At 35.1% G+C, this 15,303-nt stretch overlaps 1 protein-coding gene across 3 annotated transcripts in view; it reads right to left on the bottom strand.

Annotated features, from left to right (window-relative positions):
- Positions 1–15,303, bottom strand: part of gabbr2 (gamma-aminobutyric acid (GABA) B receptor, 2) — a 378,463-nt gene that overhangs the window by 278,749 nt on the left and 84,411 nt on the right. For 2 of the 3 annotated variants that reach the window (XM_087294607.1, NM_001144043.1), the window contains exon 2: positions 2,003–2,140. In XM_087294607.1, the coding sequence (XP_087150733.1) occupies positions 2,003–2,077 (75 nt within the window). In that variant the 5' untranslated portion in view covers positions 2,078–2,140. Of the gene's footprint in view, positions 1–1,906; positions 2,141–15,303 lie in introns of all 3 variants that reach the window. The other variant, XM_087294608.1, reaches the window with a different exon arrangement.

Below are 15,303 nucleotides of genomic sequence, written 5' to 3'. Positions count from 1 at the left end.
AAGTAAATGGGGTGTTTTGTGGCTTAATGAATGCAATTGACCACATGAGCATTTACACTAGGAAAGCAATCTGATTATTTGTGTGTTTGATCATCTTTGGAAGTGGTCAAAATTGTAAAAGCTCAAAACTTATTAGAGTCTATTTACATTTGTTTTGCATTGTCCACTTCTGATTAGATTAACGAAAATGCATCTGAATACCATGCGTAAACAAGGCTACAGAGAATGTTTAAACTACTTATACGAACCTTTAGGAGTATTTTAGGTCATAAGTTCTAAATTATTAGCCCTTCAATGATTTTTTTTTTTCTTTAAAAAAAATAATTTTCTAATTTATGTTTAACAGAACAGGAATTTTTTATAGTATTTCAGCTAATATTTTTTTCTTCTGGAGAAAGTATTATTTGTTTTATTTTTTGCAACAATAAAAGCAGTTTTTAATTTTTTCAATACTGGTCAATAAGGTCAAAATTATTAGCCAATAAATTTATATATTTATATATTTATATTTATATATTAGCAATATATTTTTTTAATTGTCTACAGAACAAACTATCATTATACATTGATTTGCCGATCCAGGGCCATATATTTGTAACATTAAAAAAAGTTTTGCAATAAAAAAATTACAAGTTATGCAAATGTCAAAAAAATCTAAAACAAAAACAAAGAACTTCAAATAAAAATCAGGGAGTGCAAAAAATAATATTTGCGATTTTTTAAAAAATATAAATTTGTAAACCCCTTTCTTTTTCCCTTTTTTTTAAATATTTCTCAAATTATGTTTAACAAAAAATGTTCACAGTATTTCTTATAATATTATTTCCTCTGGAGAAAATCCTTTTTTTTTTTTCGGCTAGAATAAAAGCAGCTTAACATTTTTTTAAATACATTTAAGGTCAAAATTTTTTTACCCTTTAAGATATATATTTCTTTTCGATGGTCTACAGAACAAACCGCTGTATACAATAACTTGTCTAATTACCCTAACCTGCCTAGTTAACCTACTTAACCTAGTTAAGGCTTTAAATGTCACTTTGTGCTATATAGAAGTGTCTTGAAAAATATCTAGTGAAATATTATTTACTGTCATCATGGCAAACATAAAAGAAATCAGTTATTATAAATTAAGCCATAAAATATTATGATTAGAAGTATGTTGAAAAAATCTTATTTCCATTAAAGAGAGGTTGGGAAAAAAAATATATAGGTGGCTAATAATTCTGACTGTACCTGTATATTGAATTTTCTGAGCAAAGAAAATTAATTCTAATTTCCAAAACATTTTGTGGGGGGAAATATGAGGGGAAAAAACATCAAACCACTTTGGTATTCAGTCCACATTCTCTACTTGGAACCGTGTACATTATTGCACATTTGTGTTCATCTCATGGAAATGAACCACTTTTGTGGAACAGTTCTGGATAATTGCCAGGTTCTCTTGGTGAAATGTCAGCTGGCTTAGAGGCTGACCACACATCTGCCAACACAAAAGCGAAAGCGTAGGAGCCCGGAGGAGATTCCTCAGTGGAGATCCTTTATAGTCCATCATGCCTCACATCAGAGAGATTTTAACTACATTACATCCTCGAGCCATGTGTGCTACATTTGTCTGCCATGCGCTAATACACAGATTACAGAAATGACTGGATATTGCAAACAAGAGAAGAAGAAAGAGTAACTGAAAACTTCAAAATCTCAGTAGAAACACACTAAACACCCCCTCGGGTCTGTTTAAGACACTGGTCGTTTACTCCTTTTATCAGCATTGGGATTACGTTTCTGGCCCGACTTCGCCAACCTTTTGATTTAAGACACAAGTATTTATATATGTCACCGTGGAAGTCATTAGCACAAATATGAGGCAGGAACTCTTTAAGTATGTGAACCCTTTTGGGGTAGCTACAGAAACACAGCATTTTGTGGGGAGAAAGAGACTTGCTGATGATATGGAAATGAGTAATCAGATTGCAGATTTTATGAAGCAGATATTGGCACAGACCTGCACGAGGTTCCACCCTTCCAACGATTCAGCGATGATTGAAGTCACTGATGGACACACTCCTCCAAAGATCATCAAATGTTTCGGACCGTAGCAGATTGCATCAAAGAAGGCCCGCAATCCCTTTGCATTGTCACACTGAAGAGGGGAAAAAAAGAGAAAAATTGAGTTCAAGCAAGTCTAAAAACATTCATGGAATGGTAATGTCAATCCTACTGAAATCTGCAGCTGTACCTGCTCTAAATTCAGACTCTTTATATAGGCTGCAGCGCTCCGACAAAGCTACCATTTAAATGAATATTACAACAAACGCCTTAAAGAGAAACATGGATAAAAATGTTTCTCTCCTTAAAGAGAAAGAGATACTGATAATTTATGACAACTGTAGAAAGCAAAAGCCCAATACTGGACACTTTAAGAGATTTATAAATCTTTTAAGAGTTCACACTTCAATGATTGATAATAAAGCATGATGTCCCAGGAGAGAGACCTGAGCTAAGAAGATCCTTGAGCCCGGGGCTCCCTCCCAATTCATCGGGAGAAAAGGGAGTCTAAGCTCAGGTAGGTCTCAAGAGCTTCCTCGAATTTGTTTCTTGATTATTACGGGTAGCCATGGCGGACTGAACTGCCAACTATACCTGCATATGGTTAAGTGGTGAATGCCCAGTACTAAAACACTCATATGCTGTGCCAATTTGGTTTATTCAATTCACTTATACTGCATGTCTTTGGACTGTGGAAGGAAACCGGAGTACCCACATGGGAACGGGGAGAACATATAAACTTCACACAGAAACGCCAACTGGCCCAGCCGGGACTCAAACCAGTGACCTTCTTGATGTGAGGCAACAGTGCTAGTCACTAAGCCGCTGTGCCACCCTGTCCTGGATGAATCTAGGAAAGTGGGGGATGAGTAGGGGTGGAGGGATGGAGGGTTCTTCAAGAAGAGCATTTACACTGCAGATCTTGATGGTCAATTCAGATTTTTTGACTGTATCCTATTTTTTTGAAGACATCATCTTTTAAAAGTGACTTGTATTCGAACGGCTGCATTTACACAGCAGAAAGCAAAGGCGCAATGACCAGGAAAAAAAAAGAGCGCTGACTAACTAATAATTAAAGACTGCTCTTTTCTCTATTCCTGTAATCTGTTTGCAGCTTTTGACAAGCTGTTTAACTATAGTTTACGACAGAAAGGTTCTCATTTGTCCATCTTATTTTGGTATATAGGCTTTTTTAAACCTTTAGGCATCTTAATGTAATGTCCATGGCGTGATTTATGCAAGTGATATAGCTAAGCAATAGTTTTAAATTAGTTTATTTTGATTACTTGGCGGACATTGCACTCTCGCTCACTCTCCTTAACATGCTTAAATACCTGTGCTATATGACAATGTAAAAGCTGTTTAAGTCCTCGTGTATGAGATTTAAGATTTTGGACTGAAATGAAGAAATGAAGCTGTCAGACTTGACGTCATTCGCTGTGGTTTTTAATGACGCGCGACTCGCATTGACAGGTGAAAATCCGATCTACCTGCTTACACTGCAGACACGAGAACACTGATCTGATTCATATCGGATAAATTTCCACATATGAACAAGGCCTGAATCTGATTTGAGTAAATCGGAATCCATGTGATTTGTTCCTGCTTACAAGTACAAGGGCCATATCCGATCTGTGCCACATGGGAGAAAAAATAATTGGAATTGAGTTGCTTGAACAGTGCAATGTAAATGTGGCCTAAGATAAGGAAATCTGGTTATTTAGTCCCGAAAAATGGACACGTCCAAGAAAAATAGGATGCCCTACCATTGTAAACAGTGTTGATGTTAGTAATATACGTGTAATATGTTTGACATTATTTTAATTGCACTTGCTTTGCAAACAATAAAAAATACAAAAAAAAGTACAAAATTCTCTGCTCTGCACATGTGCTAATCAAACACATTTGATTTAGTCATCTAGTATACCTGTACGTCAAAAAAGTTTTGATTGGCAGAATCTCAGTAACTGAAAATGGTTGCATTTCCTTTTAAACTGTTTTTCTAATCATCATTAAAGAAAATAGACATTTGGTGCTTAATCAGCACATAAGGAATCATTAAAAAGCGCAAACACCTGCAATAGCATTGGCAGATTGTATTAACATATCTACATTCAATGTTTATATAGGATAAACTATTACAATATTCAAGTTAATGAATCAGTATATGTACATCATGAACACTATTGATTTCCAACATATTGGCCACCTGTTTCGAATGTTATTATTTAATTGAATAGGCGTTATTAGTGGTTATCAGATGATAGATATGGGCCAATAGGGGGCTACTGGTAGGCTCAGAAGGTTTTTATCATCCACCCACTTAGTTAATCAGCTATACTAATAGAGAAGACTCCAGATCCAAATCTGTTTTTACATTACTGTGATGGTTGGGTTTAGGCCTGGGGTAGAGGACTTTAATAAATATAATTAATGGAAAATTTTATAAATAATATAAATAATTCTCATAAACTTCCGGCCTCAGCCGTATGTTATCTATAGCTGATTAACCATGTGGATTGATGATGACAGCCTTCTGAGCCTACCAGTAAGTGCAGAAGGCCCCTACTGGCCCATATCTATCAGCTGATAACGCCCATTCACTCGAATAATAACATTCGAATCGGCTGAAATTACTGCATTAATGCTGTTCTCATATAAATCACATCCACTGACTCTTCAAGTAAAGCTGTTTGTACATAAATATTATTAATTTCCTAAACATATTTGTATTCAAACATCATACAATAACTTAGCTATCTATTCATAAAGTCACTTACTTATTTGAAGATAAATGAATCCGCCATTTTGAACAAATCATTTGAACAAATCGTTAATTACAACAAGGACCTGTCACCCCTTTCCCTTCCCGTTTTAGTGTTATTATTTAATTATCCATGACAGATCTGCATGAGCCAAGGTACAAAAAAAAAAAACACATCCAGCTAATTGTTCATTTAAAAAAAAAGTAAGACATTGTCTTACAAAACAGTTCCAAAATCACATTTATAAAATCTTATGCAACGTTTTTTTTGAGGCAACTTGCATGTTATGAATCACCAATTTTAGCTAAAAAAACATTCGTTAATATTCCACCGAAGAACATCTTGGATGGCCTAAGGGTGAGTAAATGAACAAATTAGTTATTCTTTATATACAACCATACCACACAATTAAAACCCCCCAGTGCATGCTTCTTTTTTATAATATGATGTAACTGCTGGATCTTGAATTTGTGAATGTGAAAGGGCTGCTGTGCCCGACTGCTGCGCCACTATGCACCCATTTCATATCACTATGGCAACACTCTTGGCTCTGTTGAAGGAAAGAAAACATGTAGCAGGGCTATTGATTGTGATGTGAGCTCGTAACTGTTTTATCTTTGATTTTCTGATGTTGGTAATGATATTTCGGCACCTGGTAAACACTTCCGAAGGTCAATTAACCGCAGTCAACTTGACCTGACTCAATCCTGGTCGTAACTAGAAATGTCTCAACACTGCACGCTGTGACTCGGTCAAGAATTTACTCTTGACTTTTGACCTTGATCGCTAAAGTGGCTTCTTGTCTTACTTTAGCCAGCTTAAGGATTGAATATTGCAATAGAAGTAGACTGTTGGAATGGATGGATGAATAAACGAATAATTGAATAAAAATCAATACATAATAAGAATTATATATTTATGCAAACACGATATAGGTAACAAAAACTATTATATAAATTTATTCATAATATTTTACTAATTTTACTAATGAATTCCAACATAGTAAATATATTTATTAGAACATAAATATAAATATTTATATCATTTGTTGGTTGTGTTTACTATGATCATATAGTAAGTACAGTAGATTATAAATATAAATAAAATAATATGTATTTGAACAATTATTTTAATAATGCAAAACAAATGTCATCTGACAACTTGTATTTATATATATTTTTTTATAAATAAAGGAAATTCCAGTTAGAGATATCATGTACCTTTTTTATTTAATGTAAAAATTATGTGACCTAAAAACACTAAATCACAAAAAAAAATCACTAAATCACTAAATAAATAAATAAATAAATAAATAAATAAATAGATCACTAAATAAATAAATAAATCACTAAATAAACAAATTACTAAATAAATAGATCACTAAATAAATAAATAATCACTAAATAAACAAATCACTAAATAAACAAAATCACAAATTAAACAAATCACTAAATATATAAACAAATCACTAAATAAATAAATAAATAAATTACTAAATAAATAAATAAACAAATCACTAAATAAATAAATAAATTACTAAATAAATAAATAAACAAATCACTAAATAAATAAATAAATTACTAAATAAATAAATTAACAAATCACTAAATAAATAAATCACTAATTAAACTAATCATTAAAAATATAAATAATTCACTAAATAAATAAATCTCTAAATAAAATAAAAATTTCATTCATTCATTTTTTTTCCGGCTCAGTTCCTTTATTAATCTGGGGTTGCCAAAGTGAAATGAACTGGCAACTTATTCAGCATATTTTACGCAGCAGATGCCCTTCCAGCTGCAACCCACCACTGGAAAACACTCGCACAACACACTCTCATTCACACGCATACACTACAGACAATTTTAGCTTACCCAATTCACCTGTCCCATATGTCTTTAGACGTGTGGGGGAAACCGGAGCACCCTGAGGGAACCCACGCAAACACGGGGAGAACATGCAAACTCCACACAGAAATGCCAACTGACCCAGCCAAGGCTCAAAACAGCGACCCTCTTTCTGTGAGGCAACAGCACTACCTACTGCACCACTGTGTTGCCCCATATAAATAAATCACTAAATAAAAAAATAAATCACTAAATAAAAAAAATAAATCACTAAATATATCACTAAATCACGAAATAAATAAATAAGTAAATAAACAACATACACATTTAGTATGGAGATGTACTGAGTGACCAAAAATATTATTCACTTATATTATTATAATTATATTTTAAATATAAACAATCTTTTATTTGTTTGTCAATGTCTATATTTTAAACATGTGAAAAAAAGCAATATAATCAACCAAAATATTAACTAACAGCTTCCAAAGAGTACATTTCATATTTATTTTTGCACAGAAAAAGTCATAAATCAAGTAACATAAAATGATTTTGTGAACAAAGCGACTCAACTGACCAAATATACAGATTTAGACTTTTTTAACCAATACTAATAAAAACACAATAATAATTGTGAAACTTCGTCATCAAAACCGAAAGCTAAACTCAAAATTTGCTTTTCAAAATACTTTGATGGTGACCCCTCAGTTTGAACAGTCTTGACGTTTCTTTTTCCAGTATGCCTTTGAGCATTTACATAGTGACTATTTCTGGCCCACAACCAATGATGATACAACAGACATTCTTACACAAGCAGCACATCTCTATTTCTGACACTCAATAGCACTGGGTAGTGTTCACTAGCCAGTGAGCTTCAGCGTCAGAAATAGAAGTGTTGAAAATAGACTCTGGCGTATGAAGAGCAGGAATATGAGATGAGGCTCTGCAGGGTGAGCCGACTGAAATGATGCTGTTCATAATGCTGAATAAAACAGCAGGCTTTTAAAAAGATCTCATTTGCATATTTCTTCCATATTCACTTAATTCCGGTCATCAGTAACCTCAAAAACACTGTGAGTGCAAAATAGGCTTCCTTGTTTAAGGAAAAATTGTTTGTTCTCCAATAAAGCTGCTAGTTAAATCACACAAAGGTGTAGATATGAAAGTCTGCAGGAGTGAAATGAGCTGTAAATAGATGAGTAAAGCTAGATGAGTAGGTTTGAAAGTTTAAAAATAACTTACAGCATGTTGCTAGCATGTGTCTAGCATGTTTAACGTGGATTATCTTTTTTTCGTACATTTTTGCTAGATGCTTACAAGGAATTATTGCAATTAGCATTACTATTGTTTTTAGCACTGATAGCATGTTGAAGGCATAATTATGTAGCATGGTTATCAAAGTGTTTACATGGTATTCATATTAAAACATGAATTAACAAGTTGTTAGGATGTTTCTATACATTATTATGCCGCTAGAATTATTTAGCAAGTTCAAAACTTAGCTAGAACTGACATGTTGCTAGAAAGGATTCTATGTTTCTAGCATGTTTAACATGTTTGTACTGTAACATAGCATGAAGTCAAGTATATTTTTCCTACATGGCTAATATGATTTAAGATGATGCTAACATGAATTAGCATGTAAATAATACATTTACCACTTCACCACATTGCAAAATAGTTGAATAGTTGAATTAGTATGTTACTAGCATCTTTAGTTCACAAAGTGTTAGCTAGGTTAACATGTTAACAAGTACTATGCTGTTAAGCCTATGCGCTATATTGATAGCATGTTCCTTACATATAACGATATTATATTAGTTATCATATTGTCAACATGGTTTTCATATTATAAGAATGAATTATCATGTTGTTAGGATGTTTTTATGAATTATTATGTTCTCAAACTCTTTAGAAGGTTTTACATTTAGCTAGAACTGCTGTTAGTATGTCTGCACATGAATTTTATAATGTTTCTAGCATGTTTGTACTGTAACAAAGCATGAAGTCATGTGTTACTAGCATATTTTACTACATGGCTAACATGTTTTAACATGTTGACAAGTACTATGCTGTTACACTCATGCACTATATTGTTAGAATGTTACTTACATATAAATATATGGTATAATTTGCCATATTGTCAGCACGAATTAACAGCATTTTCATATTGTGAATTAACATGTTGCTAACACTTTAATAAAATGGTTACATTTTGAATTGGATTTTGCTAGCATGTTTCCAGCTTGTTTTGCCACATAGCTAGCATGCGTTAGCATAAAGTAAACTTGTTTTCTGCATGTTTAACATTTGGTTGTCATAAATGACAATTTATATCATAGATAACATATTGATGACATTAATTAGCATGATATTATCATTTATTAACATAGGCAAGTTGTTTGCATGTAGCATATTTAATATGTTGTTGTGAGATTTAATCATGCTTCTAGTATGTTTTGTAATATAATTATTGCACAGCAAAATTATTTCATTTAAGTATATTGCTCTACAACAGTGGTCACCAAACTTGTTCCTGGAGGGCCGGTGTCCTGCGGATTTTACCTCTAACCCTAATCAAACACACCTGAACAAGCTAATCAAGGTCTATACTTAAAACATCCTGGCAGGTGTGTTGAGGCAAGTTGGAGCTAAACCCTGCAGGGACACTGGCCCTCCTGGACCGAGATTGGTGTGCTCTGCTCTACAAGATTTAATGTTTGAAAGTTTTTTCAATAAAAGCCCTAAATAAAGTCTATGGTATTTCTCAAACATCAGGGGCCTCATGTATCAATGCTGCATACGCACAAAAACTTTGCGTACGCCAGGTTTCACACTCAGAATCGCTCACGTTTGGATTTAATAACAAAGACTTGAATGTGGAAATATGCGCAGCACCACGCCAGCTTTTCAATTTGGCGTACACACATTTTTTGTGCGTGTCTGTTTTATTTCCATTGGCGACTCCTTGAGGCAGTTGTGTTAAATTCCTCTCTACAAAGTGTCTGAGCCTTGCAATAGCAGCTGTATGAGACGGGTTCATCTAGCAGGTATATAAGGTTTCCATACCATACAGTTGACCAGCTAAACATTAAAGCACAATTTGCAGCGGTCGCCTGTTTTCCCAATGTAATCTGAGCGATCTACTGCACGCACATTGCTATAAAGACACTATCTGAAGATTAATTTGCATGCGTGAATCAGAAACATTTCCAATCAATAAATGTGCAAATAAAATATGAAGCACAAACTTATTAATGATTCCTACTTGTCTTTCTCGTGATAAATGGTTGGCAAAATCTGATATGTAGCGGGGGAAAAAGAAGAAAGAGTTCATCAGACGCTGGATTCGAGTTCATGCTCGAACGTGTCAAAACATGTTAATTTGCGTCTTACGAGCTGCACCACTGAGACTGTTAAGGGAACTGCAAAATTTTACACCTATAAACCACACTATTTCATTCTTTAATTCACTCAGTGCGATGTTCAGACCCAACTGTGTTAACCGCATAAGCTAAACTCTCCCACTCAATTTTTTTCTTTTGTTGTTAATTTCGGAGAACAAACTTGCAAATAACACCGCTTTTCTCCGGTCTACATCCGAAAGCAGCACCTTCAATTCACATTCGGTTCAAAGTTTCTCTTTTTGCTTGCTTTTGCCATTGCTTTTTCGTTGGGTTTTGCCAAAGTAGAGTCATTAGTATATTCATACGGGGGAGGAGGCAGGGAGTTGTTGTCGTTGTCGTCGTGCGCGTACTGTACATTGGGGTGGGGGGGGGTGCTGTGAGCGCGTACTCAAGAGCGGTGTTGTCGCGCGCCTACTGAAGGGCGGGGGGGTGTCGCGGGGGCACTTTTGATCATTTTGGAAGGGCACTTTCTATCCAACACTAAAAAGGGCATGTGCACTGCACAGGTTGAGCCCTATGTGTGCACGTGCCTGGTCACCCTATACAACGAACTACAATACAGTATTTAATTAAGATGTTAGTATGTCACCATAATAATAAGGACAGAGGCTAAACACTGAGCGATTAAGAACTATTGTAAACATAAAAAATAAAAAAATAAAAACATCATCATCAAAAGTCAATTTAAGTTTTATTCCAACCTGCAGATCAGTCTTCCAGCTGAATCATGATCATTCAGTTCATCATGTAGGTCTACAGTAGATACAAATACCATTCAGTCTGGATGAGACCTAAGGTAATTGACCAAGAAATTGTTTTGCTCATGTTACTGAAACACATTCTACCCTCAAGTCATAGTATTTTTGAATACCAACAATCACAATATGCTGGTTTGCCTTATAAAGCGCACATCCACGATCTGCAGTGAAGGCTTTGACCATGTTGTCATGGGAACACAGTCCTCACTTTGAACACTAAATGAAGGAGAAAGCAAAGCCAGCATTGATAGATATACCAGGGATTGGCTACTACAATCATGAGGCTATAACTCAGTATTCAAAGGTGATGGAAAGAGCATAATTTGGGATCTGGCAGAGCTGGTGCCAAGCTGAGAGTCAGCACAAATTATTTTAAAGGGGTGAGACAACATACTTTTCTTAATCTTTTAACAAATATATTGTAGTATTTATAATATAATATATAAAAGTTATTGTAGCCTACTCTAAATCATCCTTTAAGTTTCAGATTTTTTCTTGAAAGTCTATAAGTAACAAAACAGCCAAATTTAATGTAAAATTACCCCCCCCCCCCTTCTGATCCTTATCACAATGTCTACATGCAAACAGAAATAATTTAAACTCAAATAAAATTTTAGGGGCTGTGTATTTTTATATCTTCCTTAACCACATTCATTCATTCAGTCAGTCATTCATTCAATCATTCATTCATTTTCTTTCAGCTTAAACCCTTTATTAATCAGGGGTTGCCACAGTGAAATAAACCTCCAATTTATGAAAAGCCAAAATGAAAAATGTACATTCAGCTCTAATTATCATAATACAAACCACCGCATTCTGATAAAATCTCCTTCAGTTTCAAACTCTAAATCAGTTTTTTCAATTTACTTATATTTTAAGTGCCAAATAAATAAGTAAACTAGACAGTCAAACTTCAGGTATCATTTCATGTGGGATTGGTTTTATTTAAGCTTTCCAAAAAGCTTTACAGTACTGTATGTGTAATAAATGTTCAATTTGCATCCTTTCACTAAAGGGAAAGCATCCAACAACCAAAATAATCTGCATTCTAGTCATAGAAAGCTTCCAGCCCAGGCTCAGTATTGCTACTTACATTTTATACAATTATGGAGATCGCAAAATACATGCCAGGATGTAAGTTTTTTTGCAGTTTTTGTTTTCGCGAATCCACCAGAGTCCGCGGTCAACTGACTGACTGACCGACAGACTGATCCCCCCACCCACCTTCTTCCCTAAACCCAACCGATAGTGTTTTCAAAAGCACCGATTGAACCTATCACCCGCTTCCCTTAACCCAACTGACAATGTTCTCACAAGCAACCCAGAAAAAAAGCTCCTGTGGCCGCCTTCATGATGTTTTCAAATCTTATCACATTCTCACCCTGTTATTTACTCGTTTAAATTATTTTTGGGCTTTTCTTTAAGCTCGTTTTTCACCTGTCTCAAACCCTGTCATCGCACTCAACTCCTCTCTAACTCCACACAGTGAACCACTGGGCAAACTGGTAACAGCAGAAAAGTTGTCTACATGGAGGTAAGCAGTCAGCTGGTAGCGCGAAAAAAACAGTAGCCATCAGCAGCGTCATACCGCCCTATAGCATTCATTTTAAAGACAAAATACAGCCATATGCAGCTCTGGCTGCATAATTCGCACTCTCCAGAAATGTATATAGGCGTGCAATTTCACAATGAGCCTGTGTTGAAGCTTTTTTTTAACCAACGCAAAGTTCTGTTGTCAGGGAAGTTTTTCCCATCTTCATGTTGTGCTTCACTTCAACTCTCACTAAAAATTATGTACTATGTAATGTAAACTATGTCTATACCATAAATGCTGCTGAATGAAGCTTTTAGTTTTGGACTTAAATAAATGCCCCTCTTGGGAAGGCCTCTCAACAAGAGTATGTCAGAGGGCAAAGCCTTGTTTATAAGACTGAGCCCAAAGTCCTGTCTGTCCAGCTATTAGCATGGTAAGCCAGGCCAGCAAAGAAACCACAAGACTTACTTTTGTTGACACACCATCTCTCCTGTGACCGGACTCAGACCTCTGGTAGACCAGAGGAAAATGTTTAAAACTAGATCTCATCAGAGCCACAGCCTTGTGGGCAAGTGCTTTGACATATTAGGTTGCACTTTGGGCAACTCGAGGTTAGGTCCTGACTTACAGTAAGGTCCAATTCCCCTTTCTCTTCTCTCATGATTTATTATCACAAAAAAGCCCCAAAATCTAACAAGAAATAAAAGCTACATCTCAAGCCCTCCTGAATTATTAGCCCTCCTGTATATTTTTTCCACGATTTCTGTTTAATGGAAAGAAGATTTTTTTTCAACACATTTCATAAACATAATAGTTAAAATAACTCATTTCTAATAACTGATTTATTTTATCTTTGTCGAGCTATACTAGATTTTTTCAAGATACTAGTATTCAGTTTAAAGTGTGATTTAAAGGCTTAACTAGGTAGTCAATGTATAACAGTGGTTTGTTCTGTAGTTGTAAGTCCTATGGCGCAACTAACCTTTTCAAGAATTTAAGTCAGTGATTGCCAGAAATCAACAGGTCTGCTGCCTATGCTCCATCCATTGAGCCTGAAAGTATGACTAATCCTGGTCGTAGGCAGCGGAAACATCAGCCTAAACACTCTACTAGATTTAAATGATTTCAGGAAATATTAGAGTTAAACAAGAATTCTACATTTATTTGTCAGACAAAGATTTTCTATTTCAATTCACATAATTAAACAAAATAAGCCAATTCAGATTGTACAACATAAATTACCCAAAGATTCATTTAGGAGTTAGAGATTAATACCTGACTGTGTAAAAAACATTGGAGCATATAAGTCCTGATGCAGAGCTCAGAGACTTACACACTGCAACAGGGTATCCTTGCTACAGAATCCCACAGACATTTCTGCACCTTTTGCCTAAATACTCAAATCACTGTAAATTCAAGACAGTAAAAGCTTCACCAAGACTCTTGCCAGGTCATGAGTTGATGTGCAGATCATTTTCCCTGGAGTGGAGCATCTGGAAAAGATCTTATTAAAGTCAAAACCCCAAATTCCTGATATAAAGGAGATTGTAAAATATTACAGTGAAATTAGGACCACTTTACCAATTACACAGAGACATTTAAAATGATACCAATCATGAACATAAAGCCAAAAGATATATATTAAAAACTTAGACATTCTGTGTGGAGCTGCTCTGGTGGAGAAGGTAAACTCCAGGGGGAAAAGGGGGTCTCAGGATGCATGATCGAGGCAAACTGGTTTCCTTGCTGATGTTCTTCTCAGATTATAAAGTTTATTGTTTTAGTGCCTGACCATTCTCGTGTTTTTGTCTCAAGTGGAGTTCCATAACAGTTCTCAGGGTTTAATATTATGGAGAGATATAGCCCATCCTTACGTGGTCAATCGAAAATATATATATATATATATATATATTGCTTAAGAGGGGGTAATAATATAAATTCTAAAATGGCTTTAAAAAAATGCTTTTGTTCAAGCTGAAATTAAACAAATAAGACTTTCTCCAGAAGAAAAAATATTATAGGAAATACTATGAAAAATTCCTTGCTCCATTAAAAATCACTTTGAATCTTATTTGAAAAGGGAAAAAAGATGAGGGGAGGGCTAATAATTTTAATCTGAACTCCACATTAAATACACAAAACATATAACACATTATAAGGAACTACAGTCGTTCCCTAAGGAAATCCACACCATAATGAAGTGGTTATTTATGGAAGCATTAGTAACGAGGTCAACTGGCAGAATTTAAATATTATGTGTTTAACGGCATCTCAATGAACAAAACTGTAAACAAATATGTTTCAGTCAGATCGTTCGCCAGCTTGATTTGCTCAATTATCTGTGCGTATCTGATGGAAAAAAAACAAAATAGAAGAGGACACATGCATTCGCAATTGCAGAAGCAAATGACTTGGAAAGGACAGTAGGCTAAGGATTATTAATGGGACTATTTCCTCTGACATCTTCAGCATCATAAAATGGCCACCCGAGGTATTGTGGCAACAACAAGTGATAATCACGGTAAGCTAACCATGATGAAACGGCTTGTTAACAGTGGCAACGGCAGCAGCTGCACCTGTCGCCAGTCAATGGCAAATTACTGCACCCAAGTATGCAACCTGAAGACTTCAGGAGAGAGAGAGAACGAGAGAGAGAAAGAGCAATGAGGACCAGAAAGTCTAATTGAGTCTGCTCCCTATAAAGAGGCTTAATGGCATGCACAAAATGACCAAAAGTGCATGAACATGCGACTGAAAGAATAAGAAATCAATTAGAAAATTCATTCAGTGACACCCCACGTTCGATTTTCTTTCTTCAGTGACTGACCCTTTCTCCCTCTGCTGATTCTACCCGGTAATGCTCTCGGGTTGGCCTGTTATCTCATCAATGGTCACTGAATACTTATCTGAAACCTTCTCGGGTTACGGAGTTCAATTTGAACA

The sequence above is a fragment of the Danio rerio genome, chromosome 19, assembly GCF_052040795.2.
Source record: "Danio rerio strain M-AB ecotype USA chromosome 19, GRCz13ab, whole genome shotgun sequence".
NCBI lineage: Eukaryota > Metazoa > Chordata > Actinopteri > Cypriniformes > Danionidae > Danio > Danio rerio.
The sequence above is the reverse complement of the archived record's forward strand: the minus strand, read 5'-3'. Positions and strand labels throughout refer to the sequence as shown.